Source organism: Aythya fuligula, chromosome 21 (assembly GCF_009819795.1).
Source record: "Aythya fuligula isolate bAytFul2 chromosome 21, bAytFul2.pri, whole genome shotgun sequence".
NCBI classification, from domain to species: Eukaryota; Metazoa; Chordata; class Aves; order Anseriformes; family Anatidae; genus Aythya; species Aythya fuligula.
In genome coordinates this window covers 4,248,774-4,275,541 of record NC_045579.1, presented here as the reverse complement: position 1 = coordinate 4,275,541, position 26,768 = coordinate 4,248,774, and the positions used below count along the sequence as shown (strand labels likewise).

The 26,768-nt window shown below is 46.5% G+C and overlaps 1 protein-coding gene across 1 annotated transcript; it reads left to right on the top strand.

Moving 5' to 3' along the window:
• Positions 1-2,455: 2,455 nt before the first annotated feature.
• TMEM201 (transmembrane protein 201) lies at positions 2,456-26,509 on the top strand. Its single transcript, XM_032201265.1, has 11 exons — positions 2,456-2,769; positions 8,537-8,657; positions 9,151-9,345; positions 10,184-10,360; positions 10,934-11,322; positions 11,800-12,003; positions 22,322-22,539; positions 23,991-24,062; positions 24,905-25,195; positions 25,696-25,827; positions 26,273-26,509. The coding sequence occupies exons 1-11, from the start codon at positions 2,666-2,668 to the stop codon at positions 26,368-26,370; spliced, it is 2,001 nt and encodes a 666-aa protein (XP_032057156.1). The 5' UTR covers positions 2,456-2,665; the 3' UTR covers positions 26,371-26,509.
• Positions 26,510-26,768: the final 259 nt, after the last annotated feature.

Sequence of the window (26,768 nt, the reverse complement as noted above, 5' to 3'; positions counted from 1 at the left end):
TGTTAGTCAAATGTGTAGCCTGCTGGTACCTTTTGAGAATGAGGGGAGGGAGCTAAATGACCCTTTTGAAGAGTTTGGGGCTTAGAGAAAGTGAACAAATTGTTGCTCCAGCTAAATCTGGTGGAAGAAAACAAGAATTCTGGATTTTTGTTGTTCTTTAAGCTGTGCTGACAACCCTGACAAAATTATTCCTAATTGGCTCGTGGAGGAAGCTATAAAGCTACATGTATATTGGCAGCTAATAGAATTTCTGAATTAGTGTAACTTTATTCCTTTTTCCTTGCTCTCTGCCAGAATTCTAAAACTTCTTTAACCCTGTAAAGAGTTAACAGTTTCATGTGATGCTCTATGAACAGTCCCATTGATGCCACTAAGTATGGGATAAGCCTGTTAGCAGAGGGAAGAATTGGGAGTAATTTTTCCAAAGGGTTATCTGCATCTTAAACCAATCAACCTTACTCTAGTTGTGAAAGAAAAGCTTTATGCATTTTTTACTGTTTGTGCTGCCTCTTCAGCTTCCACAGAAGGTTGGTTTCATGGAAAGTAGATAAATACATCACTGGACAGATTTTCTTGGACAATTTCCCTGCAAGTTTGGGCTTCATAACTGCACCCTTTGTAGCTTAATTATCAGATAGGTGATGAAACTGTGGTCTGAAGTGATCACAAGATTTCCATCAACTTTACCAGGACCGAGTCTGTTCCTGTTCATAAATGAAACATTAAGTTGAAATTACAAGCACGTTACAACTGTAACAGCACCTCAGGATGGTTATTTTAGCTTTGGAAGCATTTCTTTGGCAGTTGAAGATGTAGGCATTCTTCCCAAATCCTTAAAGACTTAGTGCCTCCGTTTGGGTAGTCATGATTGCCTTGATATCCTTCAGAATTATCTGCATTCATTGTTGTGATGTTTGCTTGTACTGTGAATGCACCCCTTGCCAGGTTTCATAGTTGTTTTGCACAAGGTCTTCAATAACTCATCTAAAGGAGGAAACTTCTGGTAAACAAAGCATCTATGGTAGAACTGATATTACAGATAGAGTTGATAGGAAGGGAGGGCCTTCTGGAGAAAGAATAGATCAGCTTTCGAGTATAGAGGTCTTGGAGGGCTTGCAGAAAGCCTCGATGTACCAAATGATCGGGCTGTATTTCCTTGTTCTCCTGTCGTTTGGTCTTAAAACAATCCCGAAGTAATTAAGCTAAACAATGGAAGAAAGCTGGAAAAATTATGTCCCCCTCCCATTTATCAAGAGGAAATGATCACTGTTAATTCCGTACAGCTCATTCCCATGCTTAAGTCTGTGGAGATGGAAATGGGACAGTTAAGACCCTAACCATGCTTAAGCTTAAAAGTAATAGCCTACTTCCAGTGCAAGTATTTGTCTATGGTGGTACTGGTACCTTTTCCTTCTTCCATTAGTTTAAACAGAGCTGCTAGTCAGTTTTAGGTTTTTAAAAAACACCTTAACACATCTTGGTTCTCCTGCATTTTAAGCCATTCTGTCTATTGCGATGGAGGGTTTTTTGTTTTCTTTAACCAGGAAAACAGCTGTGCAATTTGAGGCAGGATCAGTCTCATAGTTTGAAGAGGACTTGCCTATTACCTTTGTGTAAAAACAGGGCATGACTGTCAAACCACCAGCGGCTTCCAGTTCTTTAAGGACAGCGAATGCAATGTGGATGTGCTGAGAGTGGCAGAGGCTGACCAGGTAAGTGTTACTTTGCTTTGTAGGGGAGAGCTCAAGGCTGGAGCAGGCCTGACTTGAGAACTGCTTGCATGAAAGACTTGAGATCTTTCTGCAAAATAGACAAAGGAAAAGTGAATATAGCATAAAGGAGAAGTGAATGTAGCATCAGTTTTCAGCCTCTCTGGCTCACAGGTAACGCACTGCCTGCAAAGCCCTCTAAGTCCTGTTCCACTTGGCCGGCCATGCCTTGGCTAAAGGGAGCTGTTACTGCAGCACATGCTTGACAGGACAGCATTGATCGGGGACCACAGAAGGGTGCTAACAATAAGGTCAGCAAGAAGGGCAGGGTAATTAAGAAGGGCATTGTGTTTTCTCTGGAGAAGGTGGTTTGATGGTAGAAAAGTGTATCTTGATAAGGGACAGTTACAGAAGACTAAGATCTTTATTTTTCGCTAGGTTTCGGTATCATAGGTGCCTTTTATTTCCCTACCCTGCCTCAAAAGCGTATCACATTTCGCTGCCTTCTTCCTGTGGGCTCCTTCCCGCAGCCCCCTTCCCTTCCTCCCTCAGCGCCGGGGGCACGCCGGGGCCTGCAGCTTCGCATCGGAGCCTCCTTCCCTCAGCCTCCCCCACCCCTCTCCGTGCAAGCTTGCCACCTTCGCTTCAATTTGGGCAGCTTTTTAGGCTCCGGGCCAAGCACGACGAACACCCGCCCCCGGGCCGGGCAGGGCAAGGCAGGGAGCCCGGCGCTGAGTCATGGCGGCGCCGCCTCACGACTCCGGCCTTTCACGCCGCGCTCCCGCTCCGTGACTCACGGCGCCCGCCCCCGCTCGGCCGTGAGGGGAGGAGCGGCGGCGGCGGGGGGCGGCCGAGCCGCGTACAAAGCCCCGCCGCCGAGGTGGAAGCGGTGCCGGTGGGCTTGAGGGGAAAGGCTGTGTGGTGTGTGCGTAGAGGTGGGGGGCGTCCTCAGCCCCATGGAGGAAGCCGGGGAGCTGCTGGCCCGCTGCCCCACCGCCGGGCTGGGCGTCACGGTGTGCGCCGCCGCCGCCGGGCTGCTGCTGTACCGCATCGCCAGGAGGTAATGGGGCGAGAGGGGGGTTTTGTGGGGTGCTGTGGGGCGTTGTGAGGTGCTGGGTGAAGGCCTCGGAGGCACGGAGACTCCGCCCGGGGCGCGGAGGCAGCGGGGCCGCCCCGCCGCTGGCTTCTGAGGGAGGCTCCGCGCATGGGGCGGCGTCTGTGAGGAAAAAGATTTCCCCTAAACCATCCCCGGCCCCACGGAGTTGCCCGCTGGTAGCCGAAGGGTTGGGGATGTCCCCTCGGTGTCTTCCCCGAGGCTTTGTGTCCCGGCTGTGCTCAAACCCATCTTGCCTCCTTCCTCCGGCCTGGAGCCGCGGGGCTGGGCCGGCGGGTGGCGGGCACGGGAGGCGTGAGGGAAGAGAGGGTACGGGAGCTTGGCTTCTCCTCGGCCTTTTTTTTGAGGCAAAAAAACAGGAAAAGGCGATCGCAGGGGGAGCGGTGTGGGAGTGCTGCAGGTAGGGGAGTGCTGGTGCAGCGCTAAAACTCGGGAATAGCAAATTCAAGCTGAAATTGTTGTTTCCTGACCAAAATCCTGCAGCCGTTTGGCTCTCCGTTGCACGAGCATGCCTGATTTTGCTACAAAGTCAGGTAGATCCGTTAAAAGCAAGGTCTCAAACCATGTGGAGAGAGTTCAGGACGCATGTTTTGTGGGAAACGTGAAGCTTAATTTGGCAGACTTTGTTCCAGCATAGTTTGAACGCAGGGATATATGAAATAAGAGGCACTTCGGGCTGTGTGGCAGAACCGCCTTGAGTTCTCTGCTCACCAGCTGGGAGCCTTTGGAGCAAAGGAGACCCCCAGGGCTGCTCGTGTGAAGGTTCACTTCAAGTTTACGCTTTGAATTTTAAGCGTATTGCCACAACCAAATACTTAAGGGGTACTCCACTGCATCTCCTGTTGTATCGTATACTATATAGTGTTATATTTGCCTGTATACAAGTATTGGCATTTCTATGGCATATTCAGGGCAGTAGAGAAATACTAGTGCCCTAAAGGAATCCTCAGTGAATCAGGTAGCATCCCTGATCCTGCTGACACTAATGTGTCTTTTGAGGCAAGAAATTGGGTTCGTTTTGGTTAAGTTCCACAAAAGGTCTGTGGAATGGAAAGCATTTCTCTCCAAGTCCTTGAAATCTGCTGGAGAGCTGTAGTGTCAGCACATGACCTTGATAATTCTTTGGGGCTATGTATCTGTGTTTTTTGATGCAGTTTCAATATAACCTAATTTATTTCTTTGCCTTAGTTAAATGAATCATCCAAAGTCAGCTCAGAGGACAGCTTTATAAGGGACTGATCCAGGTACAGATGTGATGCTGTCCTTGCTGTTAACATTACCATACAGCTCTGCTCTGTTTTTCCATGATTTTCCATTTACCTATCTAGCAAGGTGCCTTTCCCACAGCAACTCCCGCCCCTATAGAAAGGGAAATAAAATAGATCTGAACAACCTAGTGGAAAGTAGCGCTGGAATCACTGTCAGCATATAGAGTTGCACTGCTGTAACTGTGCCAGCATCCAAGACCTTGTACCGGGGTGAAAAAAGATGTGATCTACATCCAGATATGTAGAGGAACTCCTTAATCTTTATGAGTTTGGGTCAGATAGGAAAACGTTTGTGATCTTCCTCTGAGACCACCGCGTTGCTAAAGATTTGGTACACGTTGAAAGTCGGATTGCTGAGTGCAGACCTGCAGCTGTAGCCGTTTTTCCTTCGTTTTTTGTGCTCCTCCTGATTGTTGGCTACTGACTTGTTGCCAGGATAAATGGACAGTGCCCTGTGAGGTCTCTCTTCTGGGACTCTTCAGGTCAGTGGTGGCAGAGGCCACTCATAGGAGCCACCAGCTGGATGCGTGCTGGCATCTAGGCAGCTGGGATGCTTTTTTCTTAAACTGGAAAGTGGGTTTTAGCTCTGGGTCTATTCTGGCAGGTGACAGACACGGGCACAACATGGAATTACGGCAGCTCACTGAGATGCCACCCAGGAGCTGGATTTCCCAGGCTACGAGCTGAACAACATCAGGTTCATTGAGTTCGTGGGTTTGGTCTATCCCTGGGAGCTTTTCTGCTTGGTTATGTCAAACTGCCATCACCTTTTTGTGATCATCATTGTTGTTCTGATTAAAACTGATCGATGCTTCTCTTCCCAGCATGTCTTTTCTTCAGATTTGCTGGCACGGCCATCTGCGTCATTGCTTTGTGATCTGGTTGTGCCAGAATGAACTGTTACTTTAAATACTTGTAATGGAGAATTGTTTCTTTTAATCCCTGCCAGAAGCTGAGGGGAATCCACCTAAGGATGCACGTTCCTCTGTGGCCTTTTTTAAGAGCACAGAAAACCAAATATCCTCATCTTCTGAGCCAGCAGGAGCAGAGGCTGGGGAGACAGGGTGGAAATAGGAGTAGTAGGGAGGCTGTCATTCTGGCAATCCGTTAAAGGATTTAGGCGTGACCTTCATTGTATGTGTAAGTGAGGAATGTTGGAGCACGTTGGGAGTACCGAAGGCAACTTTCTCCTTCCATTATGTGAGAGAGGCAAACTGCTAAGCTCTGACTGCCAGTGGGTATGCCTACCGTGTGATTTTGCAGGTACTGTGCGCAGGACAGAACGATTGTTAGGACAAATAAAGGAGTCTGTAGCCTCCCCCAAAGCTATGTTTTGTCATGAGCGGGATCGGATATCTAGGTGCTGGCCTCGTAGCTGACTTTACGTCACGGATGTCCCCGCAGTGTTGTCTGAAGCAAAGACCTTCCGCCTGCAAAAACCATTAGTCCAAACCTGGCGGCTTTTCCAGCTTGTTTGGGTGTGCAAACATTCAGAGTTTGCGTTCAGGCTACATTTAGGGTTTGTACAGCGAGTCAGCTGGGAATGAAATCTCAGTGCAGTAATTCAATCGCCGCTTGCTGCTCAGGTTTTATTTTGCAGCGGGGCTCTTTGTCCTGCGAAGCTGATTCAAGTTAATGCAGTGTTAGATGAGGAACTCCTTACAGATGGTTTGCCTTGTGCTTTGTAAGGACTGGAGCACGTGGCAGGTGCTCAAATGGGTTTTGCATTGTCTGTCTTTTCATGACAATATCTGACAGCAGAAAGAATATATGGTCTAATTTGTTATTGTTCATCCACTGCCTGAATTTAGGCAAGGTATGGATGGTTCAAAGTCTCTCGGTCTCTGTTTGAGAGTCTCTTATCTTTTTGTTTTTTAAAGTCTTGCACAATTACTAGAAAATGAGTGCCCCACCTACATGTTCTTGCCTCTGATGTCCTTTTTTCCTCCTTTCTGTAACTAGCAGGTTAGGAATTTCTGCATTTTTTATCATTTTTTATTGTTGGTGGTGATTTTTTTAACCTATTTCTGTGTCAACAGATTATATACTCACGAAAAGGAGGATTACTGCTTTTTATCCTAAATAATCTAGGACGTAGTGATTCCTTCCACATACATTGTTGGAGTGAGGGGCAGCTATTTAACCCTCGGTAGCACTTTTTTAACCTCAAGGGTGAGAAGCAGAATCTTGTTAGTGTACTCTCCCATCTTTACCAAACAATTTAATTGCTGATATTTTTTGAAATATGGCTTGGCATTATTTTTTTATGCATTTTGTTTTAATTTTCCCTTTACAGCATGCATGCTTTACTGCATTTTTGGCCCGTGATGCTCTGTGTTACCCACGAAATCAGTGCTGCTGCCTGCTCTCATATCGTGAAAGAACGAGGGAGATAGAGGCTGAAGTGCAGCATCTCATAGCGCCTCAGGGATGCCGAAGGATGGCTCAGCAGCAGTGTGGAGGTGGGCCTGTGGCACTTTGCAGCGCCTGCGTTAGCTCAGGGAGCTGTACAGTGACCTACATCTGAGGGTGGAATTTAGGTTATGCTTGCTGTCAAAGCCTGTGCCCAAGGAGCAGTAGGATTTGTATTAGGCAAGCATGGTAAAACCTATTTTCGTAGCTTTTATACTTAAAATAGTGAGATGAAGCTAGGTGTTGCAGTCCAGCCTTTGTAGGGCTCTTTTGACATGTAGTTTGCTTGGCTCTTAGGCAGTGGTAGCTCAGGAGTAACTCAGGCTGGCCGCTGTCTTGTTTAACCTTTTTTCACCCGTCAACTTCAATGAGGGTATTTTTATCTCGGATCACTTACTGTTTGGAGCCCCACTGGCACTGAACCAAAGCATCAAGCAGAGAACATTCATCTTAGGAGGTGTGGGTGTGTGAATCTATTTTGAGAAGAGAATCTGTCACCCTAGTAGCTCCAGCCATTTCCTTCCAGCATCTGGCAGGGAACCCTCAGTGCACTCGGGTTTTTTGGGCTTCTTTTCGGTGCTTCCTTTCAAGCTTACCCTTGCCGTTACAACAACAGGAGGCCCAAGCATCCCTTGGGAGGTTTGATGTTTGATGAGCCGATTTTCGAGGTATGCTCTATGGAAATAGGAGTGGGGAAGAATTTTAATTAATTTCAGGCTGCCAAGGTGATGGCTGAGAGAAGCCCACTTTACCCTGGGGAGAGCCCCCTGCCTGTTTGGTCACAGGGTGCCAGAGGACTTCGTGTAGCATTCAGGTGCTTCTGCACAGCATATTGCAGCAGGGAACATTTCCTAGGGCAAAGAGACGGGAAGCTGCTCTCAGTTTGTGAGCACTTCAGATGCTGTTTGCTTTCCAGGCCCTCCGTGAGCTTGCTTAGTTGCTTTCACTGCTGCTGTAGGTGTTTGACATTTGCCGCGGTCCTGTTTTTTCTGACCAGGCCAACTCTTAGCAGTTATTCACCTCTCACAGCCGAGTGTTTATGCACATGTCCTGGCCGGACACTTTCCTGGAGAAGTCTGACAGGAGGCACAGCAGGGCAGGTAGCAGCTGGAGCTGTCTGTCTGCATGGTCACCACTGCCAGACCCTGCCTGACCAGCCGCCCTCCCTGGGCTGTGCTTAGGGCCGACTGATTAAACCCAGGCAGCTGGGCTGGGCTGCCCTGGAGCTTCCTCTTGGGTCTTGCTCTGGGTTTGAAGAGAAGTGCAGAGCTTCTTCAGCAGGCAGGCTCAAGGGCCGAGTTACTGAAGATGTTCTAACAGCTCATGTCACAGCTGTTGCTCTTGCAGTGGTTGTTATTACTATTATTTAAAAGGGCCTTTACGGATCCAGGTAATTGATTTTTATCTCTTCAAGTCAAGTCTGTAAAAATTGGGGAAGCCCTGCTGATTGCTCAGTTCCTCCTTATTTAACCAGAGCTGTGAGAAGCAGCAGCTATTTATAGTGCCTGGACCTTGGGCTAATTTGATACACGTTTGTCCTTGGAAAAATTCTGTGACAAACAGGGCAGGTAGCACTGTCACCAGGAGCTCGTTTCCTAGGTTTCTGAATGCCATCATCTGCAGTTCTTAAGGATCATACTTATTTCTCAGGATCCTGTACCTTAAACAGATACCCCGCTGCACCCTTCGTGTCCGTTAATTACTGCTGGTGATTATGGACACGACTTGCACTCCCAAATATACGTCTGAAATAAAGAGTGAAGTGGGTTATTCACAAGGTTGTTATTAAAATTCTGGCACGTCCCTGGTACTAGCACAAAGACGCATTAGCATCAGGCAGGGATTTATTTCTACTCTAATTGTCCTTCTTTTCACTGCGAAAACAACTACCGTGAGTCAGACCGCTAAAACGTACTGAATGAGAAAATTGACTTCTTTATTCCAAGCTCTCTTGTGTTTCCCGGTTTGAAAGCCGTTGCTTTCCTCTCCATCAGCTAGATTTGGTGCTGATGCCACATTTCTCTTCCTACCAGGAAGAAGCCCACGCACGTGACAGTGAACTGCTGGTTCTGCAACCAGGACACGGTGGTGCCGTATGGGAATCGCAACTGCTGGGACTGCCCCAACTGCGAGCAGTACAACGGCTTCCAGGAGGTACTGTGGCGAGAGCTTGGCTGAAGGGTGGCTGGGGAGGTGTGTGCTCTGGATAAATATCCAGAGGTTTGACAGCTCGTAGCTTTGTGTTTGGCACCTGTGTACTCAGCAGCTGATGGCTTCCTCAAATTTGGGAAAGAAGCCACATATACAGGGATGTGCAGACATGGAATGATAAAGACAAATTTTCTTCCCTTGCTTCAGAACAATTCTTCTCTGCTTTTGTGTTTTGGAACAGATGAATTGTGTTACATAGGGGGTTGAATGACAAAGGCTATCTTAAATCAAAACCCAACAAGAACTGCTTGCAATTAATATATAAAACAGTGGATGGGGATAAGATATGAAGTGTTTTGTGTCTCTTTCGCTTATTCCTTTTGTGCATAGGTATGACCTGCAGAGCCTGGGAAATCTTGTTATCAGCCAGGGAATACCCAGCTCTGATTGTATGATCTCACATTTGTTTTCTTTCCTGTTCTTTGGTTCTTCTCAGAATGGAGACTACAACAAGCCCATCCCTGCCCAGTACATGGAACACCTCAACCATGTTGTGTCAGGTGCTACAACGTTCTGCGATCCTACCAAGCCACAGCAGTGGGTGAGCAGCCAAATTTTGCTGTGCAAGAAATGCAACAACCATCAAACCACCAAGATCAAACAGCTCGCTTCATTCTCACCAAGGGAGGAGGTGAGTGTTGGATAGGCACTGACACCACAGGAGGATGTTTGTCCAGTGCATTTCCATGCATGTATCTTCTGTTCCCTCTCTGTTTCGTGGAGGGTGAATGGACTTGGAATCTAATGCATTTTTAATCAAAGTTGGAGAGCTGCAAGCCATTGTAGTACTAAAGCATCCTTCCTGCATCTCCAAAGGGAATTCGTACAAGAAAGGCAGGGGGCTCACACTCTGTAGATGTGATTCTCAAATGCAGCACTCAGAAGAGCAACTGGAGTATTACTAAATTGCTTTCTTGCTCCCCTGACTCAGGACTACATCATGCAGGTACCCTGTAGCTAACTTACTGCCTGATCATTCTGCCCCAGCTGTCTGTGCCTGGCGTGTGCCTGCTCCTTGAGGTGCTGTGGCATCTGGGAAATGATGTGGACTAGCAATTTCACCATCTCCTATGCTTGAAGATTTTTTGTTCAGGGCCCTGAGAAAACTCAATGCTGAGAGATGTCTTGGAAAACCTGTGAAGCTCATTTCCCAGGGAAAAAACCTGGACAAAGACAGCAAAGTTGTCTTTGGCCACAGAAAAATTGACCACAAATGGAGCATCATCTTCAGAGCCCTAGCAGCATTCTCAGAGGGCTGCATTTGTCTCTTCTGGTGCATGGAAGTTGGCTCAGCTGTATGGGAAGCTGGTTGTATGGCTTGCCTCCAGCTTAGTCACTGTTAAGGTCTTTCAGGACTGTTTTTCTGGAGACTGGAGGCATGCCTTGTTTGCATGTCAGCAGTAAGCATGGTAACTGGTGAAGGACCTGCTGTTCTCATCTGCTTATTTTTCTTTCTCTTCTCACACCAGGGCAAATATGATGAGGAGATTGAGGTGTATAAGCACCACCTGGAGCAGACCTACAAGCTGTGCCGTCCATGCCAGGCTGCCGTGGAGTATTACATAAAGCACCAGAATCGGCAGCTGCGGGCGCTGCTGCTCAGCCACCACTTCAAACGCCGCGAGACAGACAAGACCTACGCTCAGGTACGGTGTGGGAGAGGTGGTGGAATTTAGGGGGGAGTGCAGAGAACTCGGTGCCTCTGTGCCTGGGAATACAGCTGGAAAAGGAAGGTAGTGCTGGCAGCTGTCATGGGGCTTTCTAATTCTGGGGTCACAGGGGTGTGGCAGAAGTTTAGAAAACAGTAGAATAGTTAGCACAGATACTCCTGGTGTTAGTTTGGTGTTTTTGTCTTGCTGGTGTCATTTAGGAGATGGCCAGATGGTAACCCTAACGTAACTGTGAAAGAGTGAAGGGAGGACGTTGGGACAGGCAGAAAGGGGAAGGTGGGGAAGCTGCATAAGCATGATGCAGGAAACTACAAAGTACAGGAAAAAAAGGAATAAGTGAGATGGGAGATGGTTTGTGACCTTTTTGCCTCAATGCCCTGCCTGGCCCTGGATTCTGCTCATGTCTCTGCTTTTCACTACCCTTCCACATCCCTGTGGCAAAACTGTCCAGTAAAGCACGCAGACCATGAGTGTTTCACAAAACACCCTTTCAAAACCTTACTACAATTTCTTCAGCTTCTGACAAGAGGTTTCTCTCTTCTTCTGCAGAATTTGTGTTCATCCTCCTCTACTTCCATAACTATACCAGCTCAGGTGATATTTCTGCGGTTCTTGGCCTTCCTCAGCTGTGCGTTCCTTGTCCTGATGGCCTTATATGGGTCGGGTGACCCCTTCTCACTCGGTGCTGCAGTCCCTGCTCCTGTCTCCTATAGTCCAGCAGCTGTTCAAAATAGGACTGGCACGAGCTCACGTGCAGACTTGGAAAATGACACTTCCCTGACAGTGGCAGGCTGGCGGGAGCTGCTCCAACTGCTCCCAGAACAGCTGGTGGAGAACCTGAGCGCTGCGTGGGCTTACGGGAAGAATCATCAGATGGCAGTCGCTGTCCTTGGGTTGTTCACCTGCCTCTTGGCAATGTTCTTGGCTGGGCGGATCAGGTGAGTGTGCTCTTCTCCTCTGCTCCACTTAAAAACTGCTTTGTGTTGGCAGGCTCCTGCCCTGTCCTGACTCGGTGAGCCACGGGGCAGCCCCAGCATGACAAATGTAGTACTGGGTGGCACTGTTCTTGTTTTTTGGGTTGCTAGCCAACTGGATTGAGGTAGCAGAGCTTGCTCTGGCTCTGTGCCTTGATTCATTCAATTTAAGCTGGAATTAGAGTGAATGAAAAGCTCCCTGTGCAGCTCTGTAAGCTGGTGGAGAGTCGAACTAATCCACTTGGGTACTTAACACAGCAGTGGGAAAGGCAGTGGGGATGGTATAACCATAGTAAGAGGTGGTACTTAACCTGATCAGTCCGTGAACTTCTGCCACTGTTCCCCCACCTCCTCCCTTCCCTCCCCTTCCTCAGAACCAAGGGGTTTGTGAAGTTTAAACTCTTACCTTGCATCTTGGTGGGTTTCTTTTTGGCATTGCAGGCTCCGAAGAATTGATGCATTTGCTTCGGTCTTGTGGTTCGTAGTGATGGGTCTGCACTTAGCTGAGAGGTACCTGAAGACAGAAACGCCCAGCTGGCTGGACACAGCCAAATTTGGCACCACCTCCCTGTGCTGCTTGGTGGGCTTCACTGCAGCAGTGGCAACGCGGAAATCAACGGGCCATCGGAGATACCGGCCCCGAAGGTCAGAGCCAGAGCAGTGACGCTGGGGGAAGGAGGAAAAAAGCCTTGTGAACTCTTTGCGACTGGTGCTTCTGTCTCCTCCTTTTATTTTCCTTCCTTTTTTTTTTTAATTAGATAAAAGCAGTGAAGATCTCTTCTTCCTCTCTATATAATTTTTTTACTCCCATCTTTGCTTCCCACTGTACTAGCTTCTTGGAGCATTCCCACTGCTGGTGCTAGCCAAGGAAGCTTCTCCTGCTGCATCCATTCTCCCTTCCTCCTGAATCCTCCGTCAGCAGTGCAAATATCCAACCTCCCCAAAGCCAGTTCTTCCAGCAACTGCTTCACAAACTGCTCCATAAATGCAGCCTCCTCCCCCTTCTGCTCCTCCAGCCAAAGAGATTCTGGCTTCTCCTGTCCTTCAGTTCTCCTCACTGCCTGTCCATCCTTAGCCAGTCACAGAGGAATCCTCTTCCTTGATCCTTCATGGGGCCTGGGCCACATTCAGATTTTTCTAATGGTGCTGGTCGTTTTAATTTCAACCTGATGGGAACTTACCTCTGGATGCTGAGTCCTCCTGACGTGTGCTGTAGTAACACTGCATGGTGTGTGGGCATGCATGGAGGGGACGCGCGCAGTCCGTAACCTGGCTCTTCTTGCCTTCCACTGTGCAGCATCACTTAACCGCATGCTCTGCCGTTCTCCTGTAACTCCTGTCTTAAACCGAGAGGAGTCCTTAAGTACTTCTGACTGGAACTTCAATAATTTATTGAAAAGGGTGCTTTAAAAGGTTACGTAGCTCAGGGTGTCTTGTTCGGATATCTGAAAATATTCAGCTGTTTTAGGCTAAATTCTCAAATCCACCAGTGGCTGTTGCTTTCTGTGCTGTTTTGTTTTGTTTACAATTTAAGAGCAGCATCTGTGTAAACGCACAACTGGGCAAAAGCGTGTGTGTTCCTCCACTGCTGTAGCCTTAGAAAGAGAAGAGGTATGGGACTAGCAACCTGTACGATCAGCTCTCAGTGTACATCACAGTCCATGTTTTCCTTAGCACTGAGAGCACAAATCAGGAGGATGTGCCTGTAGGAAGGGGTGGGAGCTTCTGCCGTGGGACTACAGGGAGTTAGAGATGGATTATGTTTGCCATGGGGGTGCCTTATCGGGAGTCAGCACTGGTGCCAGTGCTGCTGAAGAAGGGGGCCTGGAAATTGTGACTCTGAGCTGGGCAGTCCTCTGCTGAAAGCTTGGCTGACTGGGTGTCACTGTGCAGAGGAAGGAGTGTTCACGTGCTTGGGTTTTTGCTGGACTGATGTGTTGGGCCCTCTTAAGATAAGCTGTCTGATTTATCCTGCACTGTTTTTTTTGTAAGGCACTCCACTGAGCTTATCTGGATTTGGGTCTTTCAGCTAGAGATGGGCTTTCGAGAGGAAATGGCATCGTTACAGAAAGTCTTGCTATTTTCCTCTATTCAGAACAGCCCACAGAACATGCCACAGCAGTAGTATGACATCTTAGGTGAACGCCTTGATCTTGCTATGCATAAACCCTAAAATAATCAGAATGGAGCTCTCGCTGTGAAGAAGTATCCGCATTTCCCACTGAAAGATCCAGACGCTACTGGAGACTGCAGGTGCTGGTGAAATGCTGGGAACATTGCTTAAGGAAACAAAAGGTATTTCAGAGCTTTCATGGTTATTGTTCTTCAAACTAAGATTCACTGTGAAAGCAAAAATGTAGCACTAACAAAAGCTCTGTAGAGATCCGTTAACAATAAGCCACAAAGCTGAGTGTGTGGTGGGCAGGTACAGCTCCTGGCTGAAAGACTTTGTGCCTGTAATTCAGCAGCTGGCATGGGAAGGAGACATGCAAGCCTATTTCCCATGTGTGCTCTCCTTTGGAAATATTCTTAATGGTGCCTTCAGATAATTGCAATATCGACCTCCGTGCAAAGAGAACACCTTTCTCCATTCTGGTGCTTACAAGCGCTGCTGCTCTGATGGCTGTTTACTTGTCCACAAAAGGGATCCAACATCTGCAAAGTCTGGCTCTGCCCTTCTGTGTTCCTGGTGCTTACCAATCCTGACCCAAAAGGTTTGTCTTCCAGCTTGATGTTCCAGTTTGTTTCTCATTCTATTCTCAGACTTCTGAAATGCTCGATAACAACCACTGTGTCCCATTTTCCACTAGGACAATGGATATTTATTGAACCCAGAAAATGGTTTCAAAGTAAATACTTAAAAGGAGCCACTTGAGTTCATCAGAGCAGAAAAAAGCCTGAAATATGCATGGCTCTGAAGGCTGGGCTAGACTTTCACAGTCACTCTGGCTCTACTCTCTTGTTCTCCGTTAGGAAACTTAATAGGAAATGTGCCTTAAAAGTCTGGTGTCTTTTTTCTGTACCGGACAGCAGGCTCCTCTGTCCTGTCAGATAGAGCAGGGAGGGAGTTCTGAAGGGGAGCAGTGGGTTTGAAACTGGGAACAGTGTTAAGAAAGACAGTAGTAGGCTGGTGAAAGGATAGGAACTGGTAAAAAAAAATACTAATAAGATGGCTTAGCACTGTCTGCTCTGCCTTCCCTCCAGTGCAGTGATCAATACAAGGTTTTCAGGCCTGGGAAGCTCCCTGCTGTAACTGTCCTTCCAAGACCATTTTTCATGCAGTGTTCCCCTCTTAAAAGCAGCACGGACAAAATCACCTAATGAAATGGACAATGGGAACAAATCCAGTGCTGGCTCTGCTGTTCTCTAAAGGAGCTGCACAAAAGACCCAGGCGACCTTGAGCTATTATGTCCATTAAGTGAAATAAAAGACCTCTAGCCTTTTTTTCCCTTCCTTTCTTCATCTTTGATCCTTTCCAGTTCTCTCCATAAATTAAATGTAGGAAAAGACTCATGTTTGTATTTAGCTGTAATTGTCTTCTGCATTTACATATAGGATTTGGATGGAAAGTTCCTTCTAGTCTGTGAAATTGCTGGTCTCGCAGAGGTAAGCAATTTCTTCTTGCTGCTCTGCGGTCAGGTACACCCAAATGTTGGGAGGAATCACGTGTTTGGAAGGATATTGAGGCTGCTGCAAAGAGGAGAAGTGTGAGCAGCTGACAAGTCCTTAAGATGTGTAGGGATGGTCATGGTAACATCATGCCCGATTTCTAATAACAGTATGTTTTTGTATTTTTTTAAACAAGAATAAAAGTCATCTGTCTAAATCTTCTTGCCCAGTAGCAAGGAAATTTGGTGGCAGCACGCAAAGATGCTTGTCAGCCTCTTCAGACGTTCTTCTTTCAGGAGCTGGAAGCCAAGGCTGTGTCAAGTGTCACTATAGCCCCATAAGTCTTCTGAAAAGGTGTTTTCTTCCCTTCTTTTTGGCAGCATTTTAACTTTTTCTTTCAATTTAAACACACCCTGTATTTGTGCTCTGGGGTCTGGCATTTCTTACGCTGTTTTTCTGTTGTTACATCATTCTTCTGTGCCTGGTTTTCTCTTACTCTCTTGCCTTTTTTCCTGTGCAGTGCTGCGATGGGACGGGGTGCACACTAGATAGCAGGAGCAGGCAGGCAGTAGAACTGTGGGAAGGAGTGGGGTTTACGCTGTAAAACCTAAATAATAATACTTAAAAAATCCTTTAAGTTTGATGCAGCAAGTGCAAATCTAGACTGAAAGTCTAAAATCTTTTCATCTGGGAGGTGCATTACCTGCTGTCTACATTGCGAGCAAATCCATTTGTCTTCATGTTACACAAATTAATACAAGTGAAATATATTTACAGGTTGCACTAATGTTACATATCAGAAACTGCTTCGTTTTATGGCCGACTTGTGCAACCGAAGCCTTGTTCTCTGTGGTGCTTTCTCCACACCTTATAACTGAAGAACTTTCAGACTCCTAATTGGGAATTTTTTAAAGATAAAACCAAATAACAAAACAGATAATGGTGCGTGACTCACTTCTCATGCCAAAGAAGCTGTTGTCTTTGCCCAGGCATCAGCTTATTTTCCCACTTCTTGGTGCCTCAGCAAGCCTGTGCTGCTGCTTCTAAAAACAACAAAAAAACCTCAGAGCTTTAGGAGCAAACCTGCAGCAAGTGAATTTTTCTCTCGGAGGCTCTGATGCTGACAGTCTCCTCCGTTTCTGCCTTTCTTAAGTGCTTTGTCAGGCTTGATGGACTAGCACGATCAATCTTCTGGAGGAGAGGAAGGCAAGGAGGAAATGGATGTCTTTTCCCATGGATGTTGGGATTTATAAAGTGGTAACAGATCCGTACCAGTTCTGTATATGGAGCTCCTCCTTAGGTGATAAGGCCTGAAGAAGACGAATTACCAGTATTTGACTCTTTCTGGAAGAAAAATAGTTAAGCAAACCACTGCTGCCTTTACTGAGACTATTCCTCTAGTACCTGATTTCAGCGCCAAATCTCTCTTCTAAACAACATGCTAGGCTTCTGTGAGGAAGCTGTAGCTATGCTGTGCTTCTGTAAGGAAGGTGCATTGCCAGTTTCACACTTCTGACGTGGGATTCAGATAGGAAGCAGCTCAGCAGTTAGATAATGCCATCTAACTCTGTGCCTGGTTGATTTCCCCCCAGTGGCTCCAGCAGAAGGAAACGCGTGCCTGCAGCTCAGTTCTTTTGGTGCAAACCCATATCTGAGCACTGTGTCGCCATCCTGAAGCTGAGATGCTGTTTGGTATGCCACATTTCCTCCTGCTGAGGGGGATAATAGCTGACAAAGGGCTGGTAACTTACAAAAACCACTGACAACATCGTCATGAACCACTTGGTTGGTGCTTTGAGCTTCTTGGTTTCATTTAGCTCTACTCTTGTTTCAAGCAAGAAACAGATGATAAACTGCGGTCACCAGGTGCAGCTCTGTTGCCTAAGGATGTTTCCAGCCATGCAGAGCATGCAAACACCTGAACTCAGCAGTATTAGAGGTTTTTAGCCCCAAAACCTCCCATTTTAGGTGCTGCTTTTTGACGCCGACCTTGTGCTGGTGTCTGGACCAGACGATAGGACTACAAAGAGCGGAGCTGGGGTGGTGAGGAACTCCGAGTGGGTTTGAAATGAAATCTGCTCCAGCCCAACGTGGCTGACTCTGAGCTTTGTCCTCACGGTGGCTGTGGCTGCTCTGCCAGCTCAACCCCACCTTGTGCCCTGCGTGAAGGGGGTGAGGTGGGTTCATTAAGTGCCTTTCCCTGGAGAAACTTTCTGACAACACCACGTTGCTCTGCTTCAGTGGAACTGTTGCAGCTGCAGCTTGGGACAACAATACCTGTGCGTGTGGCAGGCTAGTGCTTTTGGCCTGCATTTTGCCACCAGTGAGCATGGCTGAGAATAAGAAGGTACTTGGGCTGCACTCTGAGATTTCCAGTGACTCTGCAGACCCTATGGGGGTTTAGAGGAGAAGCCAGGGCTAGCAACTGAGTGAGTATCTCTGCTGCTGCTGCTTCTGGTGTTCCTGAAGCCTTCACTGACACTTCTGCATGCAGACTGACCCCTTTGTGGCCCTTTACAATTTTAAATACATGATATTTATATCCCATTCTTTCCTTTCTATTAAATCCTTTTTTCCTACATCTGTGTTTTGCATGCCCTAGTAAACTGAGCTTGGGTGTGTTTAAAAGATGAGGACAAGAGGGGAATATAAAAAGGGTGTAGTGGTGTTTTATTTTAGCTTTATTAATATTTTTCAAGTAAGCTGAAATTATGTGAAGCTAATAATCATGCTTAGATACTGTAGAAACTGTGTACGGTTGTATTGTGGACAAATTATTTATACTTTTATATAAATTAATCTAATTAATAGCCGGTTTCATTGCTCCATACTGACTCTGCTCATGAAAGTGGGGAGCTGCAGTACATGGCTTTCAGCTTGTAAAGAGCTGCCGTTGAACTTGTGTGCTCTTGCATGTAACCTGCCTGTTCGTTCCAGGTGCACCACCACCTGAGGCTTCTCTGAGCCGTAGCAGATGCTCTCCCAAGAAAGGGGCAGTACTCAGTCCTGAAGTGTACAGTGAGTCATCCCCTGTAAAGCCTCATTTGGGACCAAAGCTGTCAAATACACAGGCAGGGGAGAGCTCCTCTGAACCTTTTCAGCATGTGAGTCTGGATTTTGTAGAGGCGGAAGGTGTGCACACACACCTATGTGCCACCAGCCAGGGGGAGGCCAAAATTGATGCCCAACATCCATCTGTATTCCAGAAGGTATCAGTGCAGGACCTGGCAGCTGGAGCCTTTTCTGCTATAATTCATCCCTCCTCTTGCACCCAAAGCAGGGTGACGTGTAGGAGAAAACAATCCTTAGCCTGGGGAGCTAAAGTTCCTAGTTCTGTAAGTCACATATCAAAATCTTAACGTGTTTGAGACCTGTGCTCTTTTTCAGCATTATTGTCCCATGTTTTATTTGCCACATGGCTCTTTACTCCTGATTCTGTCACCTTGACCAGAGGCACACGCTGTGGAACTTGACTGGTGGCCTGATGTGCTGCAGCAGACCATACGAGTGGCTTCATGTCAGCTGGCAGAACCTTGTTTATTTTGCAGCCAGCAATGAGTAAGGCAGTAGCGAGCTGCTTCTGCAGTCTGGGCAGAAGACGGTGCAGTTACACGTGGACAATTCGTAGGTAAATTATGAGGCAACATTTTATCACGCAACTGACCAGAGGTTCTGGCTGCTTCCAGGCAGACAAACCTGGGTACCTGCAGTCAGCTGCCTGACTCTGCACCTTACCTTCTTACTCCATGCCCTAAGTTAGCTGATAGCAGGAGGGGGCCCACCTACAGCCCTGTAGACTGACCTGACCCATGCTCTCCCATGGCTCTCTCTATCCCAGGGGTGACGCAGCATCTCTGTGGTTAAAATCTCAATTAAAAAGGTGCTGGCGTTGGATAAGAGGGAGGTATTGGGAGAGGAGGCTCTACGGGCAGGAAGTGTTTCTTCAGGACAGTGTACTGTCCCATACCATGTACTACTCTTCTTTAATCTTCTATTTATTTATTTTTAAAGGATCTGTGTAGCAGAGTTGTGCCCAACTGTCTAGTAACGCTGTGATCGTTGTATACACTAATTAAGATATCCGATTTTTGATGTTCTGAATGACAAGTTCTGAAATAAACGGCTTCCGGGCCCTATTTCCACAAACATCTGACTCCAGAGCCTTTTTTTTTTTCCCCTCTTCCTTTTTGGGTACTTTTTCCACGGTTGCCAGACCCGCTTTTATCACATGCACAAACATCTTGGAGCAATGCCCTAAGCTGAGAGCAGAGATGTAGCTGCACTGCTCCGTTCCAGGGCTGTGTTCTGGCTGCTTCCTGCCTTATGACCCTCTTGATCTTGTCACCTTTTTCCATCTGCTTCTGAAAGTTTTAGTTCAGCTGACCACTCTCAGCCATGAAATGCATTCCCATGACAGCACCCCTGCTTTTTAGCTGCTCGTAGAAAAGGAGAATAATTTTGCACGTTGTAGGGATTTATTCAGAGCAGATCAACATTTAAGCTGTTCTTTGGTCAGCCCTTAGTCCTCAGGCATTAATGTGCTATCCTCAAAATTCTCCAGCTCTTCTTTGCTAACCAGAAAAAATGGTTTTCTGGATGGCGCAAGACAAACATTTCATCAGCTGCTTGGAGGTTCAGACCGCACTAACGTGTTGAGGTTCGGAAGAATGTTCACCAGAACCCATGGACCTCCAATTCCAAAAAGTTAAAATCCTAGGAAAGAGTTTGCAGTTGTAAGCGATAATATAATTGTAATGTTTTCCACCCTCCTAAAAACTGCCAAAAGCTAATAAGGCAGGTACTCCGTCTTCCTCTGCAGCAAGGAGCTGTGTAAAGCTGGATCCTTTTGCCCGAGCATAGAAAAAGTTCAAAGCTAGGAAACAAGAGCAGTGTTGCTCCCGGGTGGTGCTCTGATTTGGGCCTTTACAGACACTGTGAGTGGTAGGTATCGCTGTCTCTGAGATGGTTCATATCATGGTCCTGAGCTGCACCTCTCATTTCCTTTCCAATTCATTCCCTCTTATGGAGCTGAGATGGACGTGTACATCTGCTGGTGATGTCTGTATGTGTGGTGGGGCGAATATTCATGTGTATATGCACTAAAGGACTCTGCACGTTTGCGAAGCATGACACCCTTCCCAGGTCCTCTGGAACCTGAAGAGGTTGGGCACTTTCTGCTGCAAGATTGACGAGTTCCTTGCTGCTGTTAAAGGCATGTCCTGCTTGCAAGCACCAGAAGGCTGGTTGGCTCAGATGTTGTTCAGCCTGATTAAGCTGGTCGGGATTGTTGATGTCTGCCTCATACTAGCAGATAAGTAGTTTTATAAGATATTTTAAATCGTGATCTTAAACCTAGACTGCTTCTTCTGCGTGTGCTAGCACTGCATAATTTTGCTGCATCATATTTGTCATCTCCAGGCGAGTGGCACATGCGTAAATCACCCCACAGCACGAGACTGAGATGCGCATATTCCTCCACTCTCTCTCTTACTCTTGGCTTTCCTCTGACAGATGAAAAGCTGTGTTTCTGCTCTCATCTGTCTCAGTGTTTCCATCAGAAGTGATGTTAAACCTCTAAGTGTTGCAGCCTGATGACATGATGCAAAGTCTGGTATCTCTGTTTGAAAATGTATGTGTCCACTTCACACTTTGTTTAGTACTTTGTCATTACTTACTTGACAAGAGTATTTATTACCCGCTTTTAACTAAAGAATCTTACAGGAGATCCTTGAAACATCTTGTTCAAATTCTAGACGTTTTCATGCATTTCATTCAGTTGTTAAAAAATAATACCAAGTTCCCATACTTTCAATACTGTGGCCTTCTCGAAACACTCATTTTGAGGGTAGGAGAACACAGGTGAGACTCCAAAGCAGATTCCTCTGACGTACTGTGATAACTAACCTGCACACACAGGTTAAGCTCAGCACATGATTTCAAGGAGGAACGCAAAGAAAGTAGAAATAGGAGTAGTTTTGTGCCAGATCGTTCAGTTTAGGTTGATTCTTAAATTGTAAACCACTGCAAAGGTAGACAGGGAAATGTGAGTATCACAAATTAATTATGTAATTTATTAGCCTATAAACCACGTAACATGACAGTGCTAGCTGCAACAGCCATGTAAAATGCGAAGTCCTTTCTTATATTATCAGTAGAATAGAAGTCAGTTTGAATCCGTGTTACTTAAAAATCAAGCTAACTGGTGAAGGTATCCTTAAGTGCATGTTGTCTGTTCTCTCTCCTGTTGGATTCTCAAATTGGAAACACTTCTATGGCTCCCTGCTTTCACTTGCAAAGAACTCCTTGGAAACAACTTGGAGACCTACCTAAACACTTGCAATTATTACTGCCAATTTAAAATTTTCCTAGGGGCCATAATTGAAATTTTTTCCACACTAGAAGCAAGATGACGCCCAGAGCGTATGTTATGGGAGCACAATAGCTTCTGAATGACTGCTCCAGTACATATTTGTGGCTAATTACCATATCCAGAGAGAAAAAAATGATAATGGTTTAGGCCTCAATTTAGGATCAGGAAACCCAAGTTTGTGTCTCAGTTCTATCACAGAGTTTTAATGTGACCCTGGACAAGTCACTTCGCTCCTTTTTGCTTCTCTTTCCCATCTGTAAAATGAGGGCAGTGAGTCTCAGAGAAACATAATAAAGGCAAATGCATCAAAGGGGCTTGAATGTTAGTTTTAAAGCAGAACATTTGTGCTTAAGTCTTCATCTAGGTATTCATAAAAACACTTCTCTCTATACTGACATCAGAGATGCTGATTCTGGTTTGTAAAGACAAAAAAATAAGCAGATAACTACTTGCTACCCAGAGTCGTGGCATTGTCAGCATATTCTTTGCATGTGCACATGACAAACATCAGAAGTACCCTGTTGTTGGCCCTCTCTGTTTGGAATTGGTAAAGCACCCTGATGCTTTACATCAGGGTAATTTTCTCAGGGAGAAAAACAATAAGCTGGAACTGCTTCCACCTGAGATTCTAAACTGTCCCACCATTTTTTTCCACCCCATGTTGCAGGACAGGTTGGTGCACAGTAATTTAAGTAAGGTTGAGCACTTCTTTCTTGCCCAGTTTCAAAGGGGAAAAAACCTTCCCATAACCCTGAGCATTTTATATCTTGCATTCTTGCACTGAAAAATTAGTACAAACCTGGTAACAAAGCAAATGTTTGTATTCAAGAGCTACAATCAACACTAGTTCTGGTCCAAAAGAAACACAAATTGTTTTCCATTCTATTGAGGTTGTTGCGTCCTGGTTCCCCTAGTTAGAATTGAGAGAGGGAGTTCCTGGAACATACTCGTTGCTAAATGCTTGTCATGCCTGTCATTTGCAGGTACCTCTCCGGGGATTCGATTACTCTGTTTTCCAACGGCACTGGCACTGGCTTCCCTTCCTCTGCTACGTCTCTTTTTGTCCCAACACCTCCCAGTATTCTCCAGCTGACAAACCAGCAGCTCTTCAGGTCCCCACGCAGGACTTCTTCTTCCTCTCTTCCTGGACGTCTCAACAGGGCGCTCTCCCTGGGTACCATCCCCTCTTTGGCCAGAGCAGGTAAAGTGTGTGTGAAACTTCCCAGCCAGGTGGCAATGACAGCGGAGTGGTGCAGTGCTTCAGAAGAAGGTGGGCTGTGGTGTATCCACCAGTGGTAGTCCTGTTTAGAGACCACTGACATGTTCTTGGGGCTGGAGTGAGAGCCAGCAGTCTGCTAACAGCCTGTGGGAGGCAGTGCTGACGGGGCACACCTATTCCTTTATGTCATGGGCTGTCGCTAATACAGGTTACCTCCTAAAAACTAGGTTAAGCTAGCTCCTGAGGGAGCCACTAAGCCTGATGCTGTGTTACTGCTAACTGTAAATCTCAGTTGTTCTTAATCACTTCTAAACTAATACCTTTTGCAGCAGTTAGTTAAGGACTGTGTCTACATTGTCTAAAATGAGCAGTGTGTGCATCTTCCATGGTGCAGAGGAGTGTCCAGTGTTGGTTATTTGGTTTTTAGCATTAAGAAATTAGCTTGGCGTTGCCATCCAGTTGAAGCAAGAAGTCTCACTGAGTGCTTACTGTCTGGGGGTTTACTGAAATCTACAGTGACCAGTGGGCTTACAGAAATCCAGAGGCCTCTCTAAACATTTTGAGAGAGATCTCTCCCTTCCTTCTGGCTGCTTTATGTAGTCTGGTTTTCTTACAACACCTGAAAGGAGCAGAGCTGAAGGTAGGCTGATCCTTAAATGATACGTGCTAGCACAGCTACAGAGGTTGCTTTAGAGGCCCTGTGATCTAGGGAAGATTTATAGGCCTCATGAACAACTCCCTTGCAGCTGTGTTCGAGATTAACAGATGGGGAACAGCATTCAAATATTTTTCTCTGTCTAAGGAAAGCTAAGCCTTCCTGTGTCACTGACTGATTACCAGCAGGTCAGAGGCTGAATTGTGGCAGTTTCTAGGCTAACACTGCAGCAAAGAGAGCAGTCTTACTGGGATTTTTTAGTTAATTCCACGTTTCTCTGGCTCAAGCTGCAAGCAGCCACTGAGTTTTGCCACTAAGAGCAGGTGAAAGACCAGCCATGCAAACCTTCCCGTGGCACAGCAGCTTTTGGCACAGCCTTCACCTTTCCAGTTACCTAACTGCCATGGAAGAATAGGTGCAAATGCACCAGATGTCTGGGATTCCCCCTGCATGCTAATCCACCCATGTGAGGCTGTGATTTCCTTTGTGAAGGTCCGAAGACAAGACAGGCTGGAGAGAGAATATTTTTTATTCTATTCTATTTAGTCTATTCTAAATAGATTTAGATGTACAGATCTGTTTCACTGCAGCTGGGAAAAGGGCATTATTCTGACTCTGGCATTTAGCCTACCTAGGAATATAAGGATGTTTTTCCTGCCTACCTTTACAACCCCTCCCCTTCTGAGACACAACAAGATGACACAGTTATCTTTTAGAAGGATAGACCTCTGGTAGCTGAGCCCTCTGGGTTCAAGCTCTTTCATTTTTGCTTTTCTAGATTCTGGCTATTTGTTCAGCGGAAGTCGACCGGCCTCACAGTCATCTCAGTCCAAGGAGTCTCCTACATCAGGTAACATCGGGGCTTCCAGAGCAAGCATCTCTGCAGGATTTGCATGGGGGGGGGTTGAGACACATGACCCCAGTTTAATTCTTTTGTCTCTGCTGAGATCTCTGTGAAAATATTGCAGAGATGGTTCCAAATAAAGGTGGGATTCCCTCAAAATAAAGTGTGGGATATTATTCTCTCCGGGAGAGCTCACACTGAAATCAGTGAGACAAAGCAAGGATCCCTTCCCTACTTTATATCTGAATTGAGATTGCTTTGAAAGAAGACTTGAAATATTTCCTAAGGCAGCTCTTCTGTTTTGCTTTCCCCAGCCCAAGGAACTCCTGATTTAGCTACCCTGTCTGCTCTGTCCTTTTAATCCCATGTCCTCTAGTGACCTGTCTGTTGCACTCCTGACCCCAACTGGATCGTTTGGCTGTTTGTGCTGCCTAAGTGTTTGCTGCTGGAAATGCAGTCTGGGCTAATGCCATCATGGAAACATCCTTGCTTCCTGATACAGCTTCACAGCAGCCTTTAGAGTACATGCCAGAATTGTTCATTCACGTGCAAACAGTACGTGTAATGGAGGTTCTCCTGAAAGGACACGCTAAGGAGAGAGAGCTCCCACAGCTCCTGAAAAAAACATCTCTAGTATAAGTCATCCTTGAGTGCACCAAAGTAAGTGCGTGTGGAATTTCTCCGTGTTTTGCAGTGTGGGAATGGGAACGAATAAAGAATTTTAGTGCAAGATTTGATGGAGTTTTGCAATTTCTGTTCCCTCTTCTTGTAGAACTGATAAAGAAAATTGTGCCTCTTGTATATTGGGGTTATAATCTCTTTTCTCTTCGTGTATGTTTCTATTTCAGATCACTTCTCCATGCTGTCAGGCAGCTGTGCTCCCTCCCGCATCCCCTCTCCAGCACCATCAGTGGCTGGCTCTGTGACTTCCAGCTCAGGTTCCTTGCGATATCGCCGGCCGCTCATCAGCCCTGCCCGCCTGAACCTGAAAGGACAGAAGCTGCTGCTTTTCCCATCTCAGAACGAGGCCCTGCTCACCCCAACGAGCTCTGAGGAGCACAGCCACTCAGACAGCAACATCTTTGCCACGGAGCTGTCCTCTTTTCCGAAGAAGAACCTCAGCGAGCGGGGAATGCATGGTATGCTGGCAGCCTGCTGCACTCTTGGAAATGCATTTGTAGGAAGAAGTTGACTTGCAAGCAAATCCATGCATCATCTAGGCCATATAGCAGATGAGAATCCTTTAGGAAAGACCCAGATGGTAATGACTGTTAGGCTACCAAAGCTGCCTTATGAATTCACTGGCGTGGAGAAGCTCTGTTCAGCCAAAGCCGATGTCCTTTTCTCACTGAGTGGTGCCAAGGGGATACTACTGTCACTGCCCTTCCCCCTGCTTGGATAGCTCCTCTAACTACTGATGTGGTGACGCTGATATGGATAATGCTTGAGACAAGCAAACAGGCAACTTCTGCTGCACAGCAGTGAAACTTGGCCTTTATTTCTAGCTCGCATCCTCAATCCTTTCATGATTTTACCAGGCAGTCATTCATTACTGATGTCTACCTTTTGATTGGTAAATTCTGCTGCTTTTGACTTCCATGGGTGCCTCCTGAATTTTTGTATCTCTTTCTTTTTGCAGATATGAGATCTGCTGTGGAAGGAGGGAGTATTTGCAGCGATAATTCCATCAAAAAGGAGGATCATTCATCACACTCATCTACCTGTGTGGTAGACACAACTACCAAAGGGGAAGATCTGGCAGGCTGGAGAGGTAAGTGCAAGTCCTGTGGGTGCTTCATATGCGTGCAAACATTTCTATGAGGACACTTGAGGTCTTTCCTGTGCTGTTGTAGTGATCTGATCTTAAGATCAAACAAATTGCTAGTAGCAAAATGGGTCTTCTTTCTGCTACTTGAAGCCCTTAATAAGGTTATTCCTGATTTTTGGTCTGTTTGAAGAGTACTGACAGCTAGAGTGCTAAACTGAGACAGAAGAAAAGGGGTGGGGACGTGGATGTTGCAAAGGGGGAAAAGATGAAAATAGAGCTAAGGAGTGTAGTGGAATCTTTCCTGACAGGGAAACTGCTTCAGCAATTTCTGCTTCCAGTGAAAGCAAGGAGAGAGCGCAACATATGTTCACTGTTATTTATCTCATCAGTTCTTTAACATCTCTTCCTGCTGTCCCTTTCTCTCTTTGTGTTCTCCTCTTCCACCAAGGTCATTTTGGTAACTCCGCTCTCCGAGGTCTGCTAGCCGTGAGTCTGACTCTCAATGCTATCTTCACATCAGCCTATGTCTACCGGAGTCTGCGCTGATTTGTGCCAACACTTCCTTTCTTGCTGGTCCCACCTGCTTCTGAGAAGACTCTGACAAGAAGAATTCAACCACGGCTTCATGTCTAATGGCTGTGCCACTGGTGCATGCTGTTACTTTTTTTCTTTTTTTTTTTTATATAACCACTGTATGCTCAGCTGTCATGACAAGGAACCTAAGTAGCTGCTGCCATCACTTCCAGGTAGAACATATCACAGGACTGTCCCTGGAGGTGGGAGGCAGGACTCCCAGAAGGCCCTAGTTCAAAGCCAGATGCTGGTCAAATGGCCCATGCGCGTTCTTTCAAAGGAACTGACCTGAGACATGAGCCTGAAAAGGTGCAAGCTACACTTTTAGGAACTTCCCCCAGCTCTTCTTCCTGACATATTAACCTCATGCT

Coding starts and splice junctions, on each gene's coding strand:
- TMEM201 (XM_032201265.1), top strand. CDS start 2,666: ATGGAGGAAGCCGGGGAGCTGCTGGCCCGCTGCCCCACCGCCGGGCTG. Junction 11,323..11,799: donor TTCTTGGCTGGGCGGATCAG/GTGAGTGTGCTC, acceptor TTGGCATTGCAG/GCTCCGAAGAATTGATGCAT. Junction 25,196..25,695: donor CAGCGAGCGGGGAATGCATG/GTATGCTGGCAG, acceptor TTCTTTTTGCAG/ATATGAGATCTGCTGTGGAA.